General features: G+C 38.0%; 1 protein-coding gene across 4 annotated transcripts in view; it reads right to left on the bottom strand.

The window, feature by feature from the left end:
• Positions 1 to 1,560: 1,560 nt before the first annotated feature.
• LOC124805170 (AMP deaminase 2) overlaps positions 1,561 to 15,483 on the bottom strand; it is a 467,688-nt gene continuing 453,765 nt past the window's right edge. For all 4 annotated transcript variants that reach the window (XM_047265658.1, XM_047265667.1, XM_047265673.1 and 1 more), the window contains 2 exons: positions 11,004 to 11,114; positions 1,561 to 3,448 (listed from right to left, as the gene is read on the bottom strand). In XM_047265658.1, the coding sequence (XP_047121614.1) occupies positions 3,284 to 3,448; positions 11,004 to 11,114 (276 nt within the window). In that variant the 3' untranslated portion in view covers positions 1,561 to 3,283. The remainder of the gene's footprint in view (positions 3,449 to 11,003; positions 11,115 to 15,483) is intronic.

Genomic DNA, 15,483 nt, shown 5'->3' with positions numbered 1-15,483 from the left:
TTTCTTTCCTAAAGTCTGAGTTCATCACCACAAAAACTTACATCCAAAACTTGTTTAAAAATACAGCCACATCAATAGAGTCCCATATTTTAAATACTAAGGTGAAGTCCTTGAACCTCTGGGGCAAAACGGCAATAGCACAAAACAGCCGCATCCAAAAACTAAAGAGAGCCTATGGAAGAACCTACAAGCTGTACAATAAAAAATGCTTGTCCAAAAACTCTAAAACTAGGCACTATAATACAAAATTAAAACCTGAAGTCCTATATTCCAGTGAAACCCTGACAGTCCACATAAAAGGTGACCTAGAAAATTTATTAAAGGAAGAATGTAAAATCATCAGAAAGATACTAAGGTCAAAGAAAACAGAAGAGGGCTATAGACTACAATCTCATCAAACAACTGAGAAATTGGCCAATCTTGCAGCAGACATTAAAAAAAGGCAATTAAAATTTTATTGGCATGTCTCTAGGCTTCCCAAAACAAGACTTAAGCACAGAATCCTTGAATACATAGAAGGACTTAAAACTATACGCTGGATACAAGAGGTCAAAAAGGACCTACAAAAAGCTCAGATAAATTATTCAGATATTTTGGACAGAAAGGTATTTAAGCAGAAAGTTGACAGATGGGAAGTTAGGTCAGAGAATGAAGCTCCGAAGAAAGCAGGAATAAAATGGGCAGAGGAAAGGAAGAAAGCCCATGCAGAGAAAATGAGAGCAGTGTGGAAAAAAAGGAAAAAGAATCAATAAGCTTTGTGTGATCCAACAGGGACTAATCAAACACAATAATAATAATTTGTGGGCAGCTTTCTCTGCTCATGCACATTGTACACAAGATTAAACATCTCATTTTTCATTTTGTTTCCTCCAAATATAAGAAGTCAGCAGGAATATTGTCAATACCTGGATCTCTGCTGTCTTTTTTCCCCCAAGAGTTAAGTGAAACCCATTGATGCTCCAATACTATAGAAGAGAAATAACTTTATAGATACTAATTAGATTTTGGGCATTTGTTTTGACAAAACAAATGGAGATTACTCTTGAAAGCTTGGTTTTTATTCTAATTTGTCTTGACAAGTATATGGGGAGTATTTTATAGAAATCAAACTTTATTGAATCACTGAAAATGAAATAAATCTTGTGATTTTCTATCTTAACATGATCATTACAAATTCTTAATACCTCAATTATGTATAAAAAATTTGAGCCAGATAAAGGAAGTATTACCAGTAAATATTATACAGCATTTAATTTAATTATTTGTAATTATTTCCAAACTGTAAAAAGACAGAATGTCATTCTAGTACTTACTTCTAGAGTTTGCATTTCTATATCTGGAGGTGTGCACTGCCTATGAAAAAAGTTATACCAACTAACAAACTATTAAATTAAAGTCCACACTGTAGTGGGCAATTTTGTATCGGTGCTTTTAGCACTATCTTTTCTACAAAATTTGTTGATCTTAATCATTTTTAAATGCCGCAAAGGATATTTAAAGTAAAGTAGACTCTGAATACTGAAATCATCCAAACCAATACTGAATGAGTAAACAACATACAACATTACACAATCACATTTAATGTAGTAAGTACATCGTAAATGCTTCTCTAGTCTATACACAAAAATATCTAAATTCAAGACAGTAATAAATGTCACGCAGAAAGAGCATATTAGATTCATTTGAAAACCTGATATTTTACTAAACATCTAAACAATATACAAAAAGGGTTATTGTTACGCTCAGACTTTGGTTCTGCTTCTCCCTGCACTTCACACTATAAATCTCAGTATGTAAAACAGACTCCAAACACATGCCCATGGTCTCTCTCTCTCTCTCTCTCTCTCTCTCTCTCTCTCTCTCACACACACACACACACACACACACACACACACACACTTTACTGTGGGTGGGTGGAGTTTTCCCATTATCAAAATAATACCACCACAGCCATTTGAAGTCACATTTTCATAAAAAGTATCCACTATATATTTCAAGTTTCTCACAAGTCTCTCACAACAGGAACTGGCACATAGTAAATAAAGAACAAAATACATATTTTGTAAAAAAGAATGATGTTACATAAAGCCATTGATACACATTTACGGTAAATGATTGTACACTCAGAAAACATTTCAATACCTAACATTTTTCAATTATGGAATGCCTGCTTTAATAATTATACATAAACTACATAACAGAAAAGTAAAAAACTTTGAAATCCACAGATTTTATCAGAATATCAGCTACAAAATAGATTCTATAGCTTATTCAAAACATTCTGCAGCAAGTACGTCTCAAATACGAAGAATTCCACTATTATTTCTGGACATATATGTATCTAAAAATATATCTGAGGGTTTCAAAATTTATTCCGGACACCTTTAAATTCCCATGCAATATTGAAAAAAGTGTGGGGAATTTGTGCCCCCTGTCTAAATGAGGGTTTGTGACTATTATCAACTGCAATTTACAACTACAGACATTTCACATTGTTGTGTGCAGCATTTTTTCTCGTTACACAATAAATCAGAGAAATAAAGGTGGCAGGAAATTCCTTAATAAATAATTCTTAAAAAAAAAAAAAACAACAATAAGGTAATATTGCATTTGTGACAAAGGGCCTGTACACAATATACAATAAGTCACAGTGCAAAATGAGTACAGTTGTAAAATAAACAACAGTATTAAAAGTTAAATACATAAAGTCTCATTTATTTGATGAAATAGAAAAATCTTTCATATTTATTTATTAGAAGAGAGTGTAAGAATTAGTTTTTGTGATCTGAAACATTCACGTATGTGGCAAGTGTGTTTCAAGGCACAGGTCAATATTATTACAGTTCTTATCAGAGATTTTTCACTGTAACCATTCAATAATTGCATCATCATTCCAATTTAGCTCTCATTATGTTATCAAGGTAAACACACTGGCTTCATATACCAGTTACTGTAAGCATCCAGGAAGAAGTAAGTGAATTGTATACTTTACTAAGGGAGCAGTGTTAACAGAAATTGGTACACTGTTTAGCAATCCCGAAAGAAAGAACTGTCAAATGACAACAATTATTTCAAAATTTTTGGAGGAGGGCTGTATTTAACAAAGATAATTTAAAGCATTAATGCTATCTTAAAATATTACTTATAGTCATTAAAAGTGCCAGTTACAGCTTCCAGCAAGATGATGATCAAATGACAAACAGATTTTCTGGTGAAAAAATTTTAAATTAAAGATCAGCACTTCTTGACAAGCATCCTGCCTTATATATGATGGTGTCCATGTCTATAATGAGTTTTCTTTTTCAGCAACTCTGAAAATGTTTGAAAGTTCATCAACCAGTGTCTCATAGCGAAATGCTACTCTTATGTCTGGTACATTGGTCCTTGTTATGTCATTTCCAGCTACACCTTCTTTGGTATAATTGGGTCCCAACCAGTATTGTTTCATCTGGAACAAGAACATATCATTAAATTCTATTTACTTATTTCATCCAGAAAGAAAATACAGGACTGCACTTGCATTTCTAAATAGTAATTCTTCACATTTATTTTCTTCCCCTGTAACATGTGAAACTTGTTGAAGTCAGTGTTCACACATAAAAAATGTTATTAATCAGCATATTTTTCTATGGGACATTGGATATCAAATAATATTGTAATAACACATTCTCGTAGCATGATACTATTCTCAGGTATCTACAGGAGTATTTTGCACTCAATTAGGAATATCCAAGCAACAAATTTTGTGCATGATTTTTTTTTTTGCAACCAATGACATTACATTTATGTCATCAGTTTATGGCATTACATCCTCAATAATGTCTCTGACATGAGAAGCTTGACCTTGATATATTTAGTGTAATGTAACAGATTCATATAGGTTCCTGAAGATGCTGCCAAAATGCATTCTACCAATCTTATTTGGTACTAAATGTAACAGCTGCAAAGAAAGTTGTCCTAATTTAGTGCAAATGTTAAACAAATATTTCTAATATGCTCATAAATACTTAATATAGGGCACAAAACCAACCAGCCATTGGACAAACTATCATTCTTCAGTACAAATGCTGATCCTGTTTGTCTTCATAAACTTCTGTTACCATTCACACTACTCTTTACTATACAGGGTGTTACAAAAAGTTATCGCCAAACTTTCAGGAAACATTCCTCACACACAAAGAAAGAAAATACGTTATGTGGACATGTGTCCGGAAACGCTTACTTTCCATGTTAGAGCTCATTTTATTACTTCTCTTCAAATCACATTAATCATGGAATGGAAACACACAGCAACAGAACGTACCAGCGTGACTTCAAACACTTTGTTACAGGAAATGTTCAAAATGTCCTCCGTTAGCGAGGATACATGCATCCACCCTCCGTCGCATGGAATCCCTGATGCGCTGATGCAGCCCTGGAGAACGGCGTATTGTATCACAGCCGTCCACAATACGAGCACGAAGAGTCTCTACATTTGGTACCGGGGTTGCGTAGACAAGAGCTTTCAAATGTCCCCATAAATGAAAGTCAAGAGGGTTGAGGTCAGGAGAGTGTGGGGGCCATGGAATTGGTCTGCCTCTACCAATCCATCGGTCACCAAATCTGTTGTTGAGAAGCGTATGAACACTTCGACTGAAATGTGCAGGAGCTCCATCATGCATGAACCACGTTGTGTCATACTTGTAAAGGCACATGTTCTAGCAGCACAGGTAGAGTATCCCGTATGAAATCATTATAACGTGCTCCATTGAGCGTAGGTGGAAGGACATGGGGCCCATCAAGACATCACCATCAATGCCTGCCCAATCGTTCACAGAAAATCTGTGTTGATGACGTGATTGCACAATTTCGTGCGGATTCTCGTCAGCCCACACATGTTGATTGTGAAAATTTACAATTTGATCACGTTGGAATGAAGCCTCATCTGTAAAGAGAACATTTGCACTAAATGAGGATTGACACATTGTTGGATGAACCATTCGCAGAAGTGTACCCGTGGAGGCCAATCAGCTGCTGATAGTGCCTGCACACACTGTACATGGTACGGAAACAACTGGTTCTCCCGTAGCACTCTCCATACAGTGACGTGGTCAACGTTACCTTGTACAGCAGCAACTTCTCTGAAGCTGACATTAGGGTTATCATCAACTGCGCGAAGAATTGCCTCGTCCATTGCAGGTCTCCTCATCGTTCTATGTCTTCCCCAGTTGCGAGTCATAGGCTGGAATGTTCCGTGCTCCCTAAGATGCCGATCAATTGCTTCGAACGTCTTCCTGTCGGGACACCTTCGTTCTGGAAATCTGTCTCGATACAAACGTACCGCACCATGGCTACTGCCCCGTGCTAATCCATACATCAAATGGGCATCTGCCAACTCCGCATTTTCAAACATTGCACTGACTGCAAAACCAAGTTCGTGATGAACACTAACCTGTTGATGCTACGTACTGATGTGCTCGATGCTAGTACTGTAGAGCAATGAGTCGCATGTCAACACAAGCACCGAAGCCAATATTACCTTCCTTCAATTGGGCCAACTGGCAGTGAATCGAGGAAGTACAGTACATACTGACGAAACTAAAATGAGCTCTAACATGGAAATTAAGCGTTTCCGGACACATGTCCACATAACACTTTTCTTTATTTGTGTGTGAGGAATGTTTCCTGAAAGTTTGGACGTACCTTTTTGTAACACCCTGTATACAAATTGGTCTATATCCACAGCCAACACAACAATCTTTTGTTGGAAAATTGAAACTGCATACCTGTGTGTAACTTATCAATAAAGCTCAATTCTCAAATGATGAGAAATAAGGAAGTATTACAGATAAACAATTTAATTGCTACTGCGAAGAGATTCTTCAACCTTTCCAGAGCAGCAGGATTTTGTATTTTAAGGGTGTAAAGCACACACACACACACTGCTGCCATTCTTCAAACAGTAATATGAGCAAACTTGCTAATAGGAGAGGGCAGGCATTCTAGCAGGATAACAATAATTTAGATACTCTTCACCTTAATCAAATGACAGTGGAGGGTAAAATCTGACAAAAACATTTCCATATTCAGAGAATGAGCATAGGGAAGTAAATGCAGGCTTGCTGCATCACTGTTCGAAACAAGTTCCTAGTGAAGGTGGTCTGTCATTACCTTCCTCAGACCTGTCATGAAGTGCGGTGTGGTGTGTACCTGTTGTTATGGATGAAGGGAAAGGAAAGGATGAAATCTAAATACCTGTTGTTATGGATGAAGGGAAAGGAAAGGATGAAATCTAAAGTCACCATCTGATGGACAGATCACCATGAATACTGTCTCATTTCCTCACTTCATAAGACATTGATGGAATTAAATCCAGGACATTGGTGCAAAGACTGATGATCATGAACTTCACCTCTCCTCCTCCTGCCAGCCAAATACTGGCAATGAAAATTTTCCATCACCAGGATTTGAACAGTCTTATCTCAGAGTCTAAGGGCATCACACATGTGTGTGTTAGCACCATCAAGGTGGGTATTCTAGTAAGATGACAACAATTTAATAACTTTTCACCAATGTTTGCACATGTTTGGAAGGTACTTTTCCCTGAATCAAATAACAGCAGAGGGTAAATTTTGATAACAACTTTAGGAACTGGCAATTGCTGTGTGAGGATTGAGTCTCCACCACCTAGAGACAAGGCTGCGGCGCGAAATTCATAACAGGTCATGACGTCACTCTGAGTGGGCCACCATGTTGTGTTTCGAAGTGTTTGTTTATCTACACATTTGTTGGATCGAGTGCTACATTCGTGCTTAAAACTAGCAATTACAGTGTTTACATGTAGTGAAGCTACTGTGAATATGGTTTACAAATTTTTTGTGCCAAGGTGTCATGGGAATTACGGAACTGAACCGAAATTAATGTTGTTTTCCTTTCTGAAAGATGCGAATATGCGTCGGAAATGGCTTTCAGCGATTCATCGGGACAATTTCCAACCCACTGAGTACACGAAGGTATGTAAAAACTATATACTTAGTACAATTATTATTTTTTTTTAGTGGAATATCTTGAATTTAGGATACATTTGACTAAAATTGTGAGCAAAAGTTTGCAGTAAATAGTATTCATTTTCAAGTGGCTTTATTTTGATTCTGAAAATGAAATATAAATTTGTGGATACTGAAGGCAGAGGAATATTATACACAGTATTAGTGCAGAATTTTTCAAGAGAGTGTAAATAATAGTCGTCTGGTCCAGAAAGAATGTAGTTTATCACAGTGCATTTTTCACAAATGTACCCTTGTTTTATCATGTATATCGCAATATTATTTACATCCTGCACTCTTACATTTTCACTGGCTATTGATAAGTCTTAAGCAATTACATTACCGGTAAAAAAGAATTATAAACTATAGCTTCTGCTATATCGCGATAGATAAAGTTGCGTATTTTAGTCATACGGAAAAGTACTCTCCTCTATGCCTGGTATCATTTGCCAAAATCTCGTTTCGTTATCTCTGGCAGTTTACGAGATATGAGAGGCGTTATGAATATTTCATTCCCGTGCTTTACGATCGTAAGTGAACTTGCTGCAAATGCTCAATTTTTTCAAGACTGAAAGCAGATACTGATCCAAAGTTTTACAAAAATTTCAAAACCCATTTATTTCATACTCAGCAATAGAATGTATAATATGCATCAAAAACAAATTCATAGCGACCCCTATTTTGATGGCAACATTCTCAAATTTGATACTCATTTGTGAAATACCACAATAGTTATGACCATTATCGAAATGATTGGCACTTCACCATGAAGCTGCCATACAAAGCTAAAAGTATTTCAGAAATCAGTTATTCTTTGTGGAACAGATTCTGTAAAACCGTTGGACAAAGATTTGCAGGCCATGCATCTCGATTATTTCAGCACAGCACCAAGCCAACCCTGGCCCACTTTGCGTGACGTCACAAGAGCGTGCTGTGGCCATAGTTGTTGCAAAAATAAAATGAATACATTTTGAAATAAATTCAACACATTTGCCTTATAACAATGCACAACATTAAAACTCAATATTACCAACCTATCCAACACAATAAATTCACTCAAACCAACTCCACACACCCACTACAAGGCTTCAGTTCAGATCCACAACTGGATGACATTTGTCTACTTCACTTACATAGGTATCCTCAAAAATATTTAAGATGCTCTATAGCCACCTTAACATTACATAGTGTTTAACAAATAATACTAGAGAAGGAAAGTTGCTACTCACCATATAGCGGAGATGCTGAGTCGCGATAGGCACAACAAAAAGATTCACACAAATATAGCTTTCGGCCATTAACAATCTTTTTGTTGTGCCTATCGCGATTCAGCATCTCCGCTATATGGTGAGTAGCAACTTTCCTTCTCTGGTATTGTTACATTTCATCCTGGATTTTCCATTGTTTGATTTAATAAATAATACGATTTTTCACAACATTAATGAAGTTCTGTGAATGATAAACTACTGAGATTATCCTCTTGCAGTTAAAGTAATCTTACTGAGACTTTGTTTTTGTAAACAATAAATCATTGTATGAAACGCTTTAGTATCAGTGTCTTCATACCATCTGTTAGAGGTAGTTTATCCATGTAGCACATGCTAGGGACCTCGCACTGTCAGGGGCACAGCCTAGTTTTTCAGATGAAAATTAACTGTTTGGAGTTATGAATTGAAAGTAGACTGCTAGCCACTAAAATAGTGTTTTATTGTGCACATACAGTACAGTATGGAGAATAAATGATTAAATTTGTAGGTGATTTAGAGGCATAAAGAGTGTAAAATTTCCTGCCTCCATGACTAAGTGGTTGGTTATGCCTGACTGATACGCAGAGGATCTGGCTTCAGTTCCCAGTACTACCAGGAATTTTTCCTTTATGAGAGGCCTGGTTCAGGGTGCTTTCAGCCTCAGGGTGCCAACTGAAGAACTACTTGAATAACTAGTAACAGTTCGAAAGTCTGGGCAGTTGACTCCACGCCCATCCATACCACATCTGAATGTTGCCATTGGCATCTCCATCTACACTTCCACTCAACAAACCACTGTTAAGTGCATGGCAGAGGGTACATATTATTGTACTGGGTTAGGGCTTGTTTCTATTCCATTTATGTATGGATTGTGGGAAGAATGACATCCATATGCTGCTGTAGGTAAAATTTATGAATGTGTATGTTATTAAATTTATGGCAATTCCTGATGAATGTGGCAACTTCTCCATGCTCCATTACTGCACTACAAAATTGAGAAGCTAACCTACATCCTACAACAATTTACACACCTATACCAGTCATCACATGATGTTCAGAGAGGCAGACTATGTGAAATGGGTCGGATGACTCTAATACCCCAATGTAGATAAGTAATTCATTAATTTTACTTCTTAGCCCCCATATATTTTGATGCATTAAAGATAGTTGACATTTCACATTGTCTGAGATAAAACTGGGTGGAAATAAAATTTCTGCTGATTGGTGAAAATTTTTAACCAACAGCTGTGTTTGCTGATCCGATGTGCCAGAATTATGCTGTTTAGGTTCTTTTTCAAACTGAAGGTTCATTTCAATCTCGACATCTCTTAGAACTTTATTTCTTTCTGTCCTACCTATGCTAGAGAAGGTGCTACTCCAGCACCTGTAACCACTGGCATTTTACCACTCATGGCATTGCCTTCCCGCTTAAATTTCTTCTATTAGCCCAGCCAGTTTATCATTCCCTATCCTGTTGAGGTGTAGGCCATGCCTATTATAATCCCACCTACAGAGAGAATCAACAGAAACCACACCAATATGTGTCCCCACACCCAACCCAAGCAGTAGTAACTCATACTCTGTCTATTCTCCCACTAAAACATATCATTCTTATGTTCTACAGAGATGATTTGGACTCAACTTGGCCACTTTCCACACTAAACTAATCTATTACAACAATATTTAAATAAAGAAATTTTTAAGCATTCAATCACACTGAGACCATTTACATCAAATGTAAATAATAGTTTGCTCATAAATAAATAACCTAATATTTTTGCACCAGCGCACTCATGTTAAATCCCAACAAACTATTGCTAAATATTATTGGAACAATTATTTGTGTGTTCTCGACAGAAGCATCTTTTGGTTTTCTTTTCAATGCAATTGACCACTTTTAAATTACTGTGGTTTCTAACATCAATTGTAATCAATGTTTAAGTAATGCTATTGGCAAAATAGTAGCAAATCCCTTAAATAACTATACAAGAATGACAACATGTGAGGTATTCACGATGCATGCAGTTGTTCTATTATTGTGGAGAATATGTTGTTCTGACAGTCATTTGCATAATGGAAAAGATACAGATATGTAATAAATCCATAAATAAATTAGAAACATGCGAGTGGGTTTCAGGGATGATAGCTATAGTGGAATGCTATCATCTGAGATATTGTTTGTTGAAATCACATGAAGCTTTTAAAATCTGTTAATTCTAAAGTTCATTTTGAAAATATTTAGTTACTGTAAAGTATTTTTTTAAAAATATTATTGTTTCATTGCATGGGCCTCACTTATCTGAGATTGCTGATGTATTCAGATTTTCTTTATTATTTGACTGATTTATTATGGAATTTCTAAGAGCTGTAAGTAGTCACACTTAAGACTGCCTGATACACTGCCATTTCTGGTACACTGTCTGTTGTCCTAAGCAAGAAATGTGAAGCTTCACTTTTCTGCCAGACAGTGTATATTAGCCTCAAATATGGATCCTCTCACGGACTAAAAATTATCATAATGCTCCAAGTGCACAAAAGTACCACAAACATCACTTTGCTCTTCCAGCCACTATTCTTAACAGTCATTCTAATACTTTCTTGTTAAGTCTGCCACAGAAGTCAAATTATCCAAGACATCCAAAATCCAAGACATCTTTTAGAGATTCAAGATACTAAAATCAGCTGGAGTCTTTCTGCAGTAATTTGTTGTAGAATGATTTTTATGTTTTACCTTGTGTGGGAAACCACTCATCAGTACAGAGTTCCTTGCAAGCTCACACATGTCACATGAGCTTAACTTCCACACCTGTGCTGCTATGCTGTACTCTTCCATCAATGGTTCCTGAAAGCAGGTAAAAATAATTTGAGCACACAATGGAAGAGAGGTGGAGAGGGGCGGGGTGAGGAGGTTGGGGGGGGGGGGAGGGGGGGGAAAGGTGTGGGGTGAGCAAGAAGTGTGATAGTGAGAGAGAAGAGAGAAGAGAGAGGAGAGAGGAGAGAGGAAGAGGAAGAGAGAGAGGAGAGAGGAAGAGGAAGAGGAAGAGAGAGAGGAGAGAGGAAGAGGAAGAGAGAGAGAGAGAGAGAGAGAGAGAGAGAGAGAGAGAGAGAGAGAGAGAGAGAGAGAGCAGTATTTTCGTTGAAAAACAAGATCAAATAAGGAAAGGGGGGAGGGGGGGGACTTACTTTGTGTGTTTGGGAGGTGATTTACAGACAGCATGTAAAATCTAAATCTGAAGGGCATTACACCAACCCATTCTCCTAAACATAAATGAGATCTATCACACAAAATGTAGATCTGGATGGCTGCTCTTGCTGAATAAGAGCTTAGGGCCTCAACCACTCTACCAACTCACTCTAATAAGGTCAAATGGAATCTATCAAATAAAAACTTACAGGGAAGTTAATCAACTACGTAAGACTTGAGAACTTAATTTGAACCTTAGTTGATGGGGAGTGTATTTCTGAACTTCATGCTACTCCAACTTCGGACAAACAGTACATAATACATTCTGGGACCTCACAATTGAACCTGAATGTAACTTAATCTGCGTGAGGTTTTTAAGAGTTCCTGAAAGCTATACATAATCTATTTTATCATGGACTAGTGACCCGCCTTTGATTTGCACAGGCAACACTGAATATCTGCATCCAGACAACTTGTCTGGTGTAGCAGTAATGTTGTTTACCACACACTGTTTAGAATTATGATTAACATTTCATAAAAATAAAATGATTTATGCTGCACACAGCACTTGACAGTGTACTGTAGCACTAAAGTCATGAGCTGCTGACTGGTAGAGCACAGTGTTTTGGATAGCCCTTGGGCTAGGGACCATCTGTATACTCAATGGAAGGATCATCTTAGTGTCAATAAACTACATTACAGGGACGAAGTATGGCTATTACACACTTCCTCCTGCTTAGCCAAATGGAGCAAATCAGTTGCTTCTTTTTGCATTTGGTCTATGGTGGGCCTTAAGAAGCTTATGGTGGCATCATTAGTTACATCTTCATCTACATCTACATTTATACTCTGCAAGCCACCCAACGGTGTGTGGCGGAGGGCACTTTACGTGCCACTGTCATTACCTCTCTTTCCTGTTCCAGTCGCGTATGGTTCGCGGGAAGAACGACTGTCTGAAAGCCTCCGTGCGCGCTCTAATCCCTCTAATTTTAATTCGTGATCTCCTCGGGAGGTATAAGTAGGGGGAAGCAATATATTCGATACCTCATTCAGAAACGCACCCTCTCGAAACCTGGCGAGCAAGCTACACCGCGATGCAGAGCGCCTCTCTTGCAGAGTCTGCCACTTGAGTTTATTAAACATCTCCGTAACGCTATCACGGTTACCAAATAACCCTGTGACGAAACGCACCGCTCTTCTTTGGATCTTCTCTATCTCCTCCGTCAAACCGATCTGGTACGGATCCCACACTGATGAGCAATACTCAAGTATAGGTCGAACGAGCGTTTTGTAAGCCACCTCCTTTGTTTATGGACTACATTTTCTAAGCACTCTCCCAATGAATCTCAACCTGGTACCCGCCTTACCAACAATTAATTTTATATGATCATTCCACTTCAAATCGTTCCGCACGCATACTCCCAGATATTTTACAGAAGTAACTGCTACCAGTGTTTGTTCCGCTGTCATATAATCATACAATAAAGGATCCTCCTTTCTATGTATTCGCAATACATTACATTTGTCTATGTTAAGGGTCAGTTGCCACTCCCTGCACCAAGTGCCTATCCGCTGCAGTTCTTCCTGCATTTCGCTACAATTTTCTAATGCTGCAACTTCTCTGTATACTACAGCAACATCCCCGAAAAGCCGCATGGAACTTCCGACACTATCTACTAGTTCATTTATATATATTGTGAAAAGCAATGGTCCCATAACACTCCCCTGTGGCACGCCAGAGGTTACTTTCACGTCTGTAGACGTCTCTCCATTGATAACAACATGCTGTGTTCTGTTTGCTAAAAACTCTTCAATCCAGCCACACAGCTGGTCTGATATTCCGTAGGCTCTTACTTTGTTTATCAGGCGACAGTGCAGAACTGTATTGAGCGCCTTCCGGAAGTCAAGAAAAATAGCATCTACCTGGGAGCCTGTATCTAATATTTTCTGGGTCTCATGAACAAATAAAGCGAGTTGGGTCTCACACGATCGCTGTTTCCGGAATCCATGTTGATTTCTACATAGTAGATTCTGGGTTTCCAAAAACGACATGATACTCGAGCAAAAAACATGTTCTAAAATTCTACAACAGATCGACGTCAGAGATATAGGTCTATAGTTTTGCGCATCTGCTCGACGACCCTTCTTGAAGACTGGGACTATCTGTGTTCTTTTCCAATCATTTGGAACCTTCCGTTCCTCTAGAGACTTGCGGTACACGGCTGTTAGAAGGGGGGCAAGTTCTTTCGCGTACTCTGTGTAGAATTGAATTGGTATCCCGTCAGGTCCAGTGGACTTTCCTCTATTGAGTGATTCCAGTTGCTTTTCTATTCCTTGGACACTTATTTCGATGTCAGCCATTTTTTCGTTTGTGTGAGGATTTAGAGAAGGAACTGCAGTGCGGTCTTCCTCTGTGAAACAGCTTTGGAAAAAGGTGTTTAGTATTTCAGCTTTACGCGTGTCATCCTCTGTTTCAATGCCATCATCATCCCGTAGTGTCTGGATATGCTGTTTCGAGCCACTTACTGATTTAACGTAAGACCAGAACTTCCTAGGATTTTCTGTTTTCTTTAGAAAACCCCAAAAGAAAAAGTATTTCTAATAATTTTTTGTACAAAAACTGAACCTCTGATTCTAAGAGCATTATGCACAGAAAATGGCTGAAATTTGTACAATATATTTCTAAGATGCTGATTTTGAACAGCCTTGAAAAATTTCTTGCTTTCTTAATCCCTTTCCAAGATACAGAGGTCAAAGTTACCCTGCTTGTACATGTGAAATATGCATGTAAAATGTATGAGACAAAACCATAGTTTATAAAGTGACATAGCACAGTAAAATGTGCTGTAAAGTGTCTCCGTAATCATCAGAAGGGTTCTGGGAACCCCATGCTGTAGTACTGAAGTGCACACAAAATTTTGTGTATGTAAAATCTGGTCTGAGGTGTAAAATTTATTTTGCATTACTTTAGTTTCACACAAATAAACAATCAAAATTTTACTGGCCCATAAAGTTCTTTTCATATGATTGACATGCCCTAATGTGGTGGGGGAAAGAAGGGAACCAGCAGGATAATGACCCCATCACAGCACAAAAAAGGTGAATATACTCAAGTTTAAAAGACTCTGAAAAATCGGGGTACCACCTGTCTCATTCTTTCCTCAGCACCTTTAAAAATTTTTCCCAAAAGTCTAATATGTGAACATATTCACACTTTTCATGCTGATAGAGAAGGAGACAGTGGCAGTGTGAGAGAAAGAGGACAAAGGCAGTGGAAGATAGTTCACAGTGATAAAACAGTCGTAGAAAGGAGAGTAGGAGACAGTGCCAATGGAAGAGAAATAAAGATAAGGAGAAAGTGGAAGTGGATGAGAGCCAGTGATAATGAGAGACAGAGTCTGTGATACTGACAATGAGGAAGAGAGAGACAGTGACAGTGAGATGAGACAGCAGCAATGCGAAGGAGTGAATGAGGTGGTACGAGTAGCAGGGGAGGGGGGGACAGGTAGACAGTAGTAGCAGAACAGAATGATGGAGACTGTAGCTGTGAGACAGGGAACAGTAACAGTTTAAAAAAATAGAGACACTAAGAGATAATGACAATGAGTTGGGCTGAATGAATAAGTGAGAATGGGCAAGTGGAAGTGGATGGGCATTATGAGTGACTTACAGGGATGAACTACTGGGTGTGAGCAGGTTACACTCAGGGAACCTTGTGATTTCAGAGGTGAGTTGCATGTTAAAAAGAGTGTGAATATGTTTGTAAACCAACATTTTTGGAAAATTTTCAAAGGTGCTGAGGAAGGTGGGATGACGCAGCTGGTACCCCACTTTTCAGACAAAGTCTTTCAAACAGGATCATATTTGCCTTTTGTGCTTTGATAGGAGCATGTTTCCACTGGTAAGCTATATACACGAATCTTCCTCATTAATCAGTCCATCTATCAGTCAAAAACAAATAAAAATCTCTACAGTAGTTTCTGAGATCAGCCCTACGTCATTTCTTTTAATGCTCGGCTTTTTAAAC

Source organism: Schistocerca piceifrons, chromosome 1 (genome assembly GCF_021461385.2).
Source record: "Schistocerca piceifrons isolate TAMUIC-IGC-003096 chromosome 1, iqSchPice1.1, whole genome shotgun sequence".
Classification (NCBI taxonomy): Eukaryota; Metazoa; Arthropoda; class Insecta; order Orthoptera; family Acrididae; genus Schistocerca; species Schistocerca piceifrons.
Note: the sequence above shows the minus strand (reverse complement) of the source record. Positions and strands in the feature narration are given on the sequence as shown.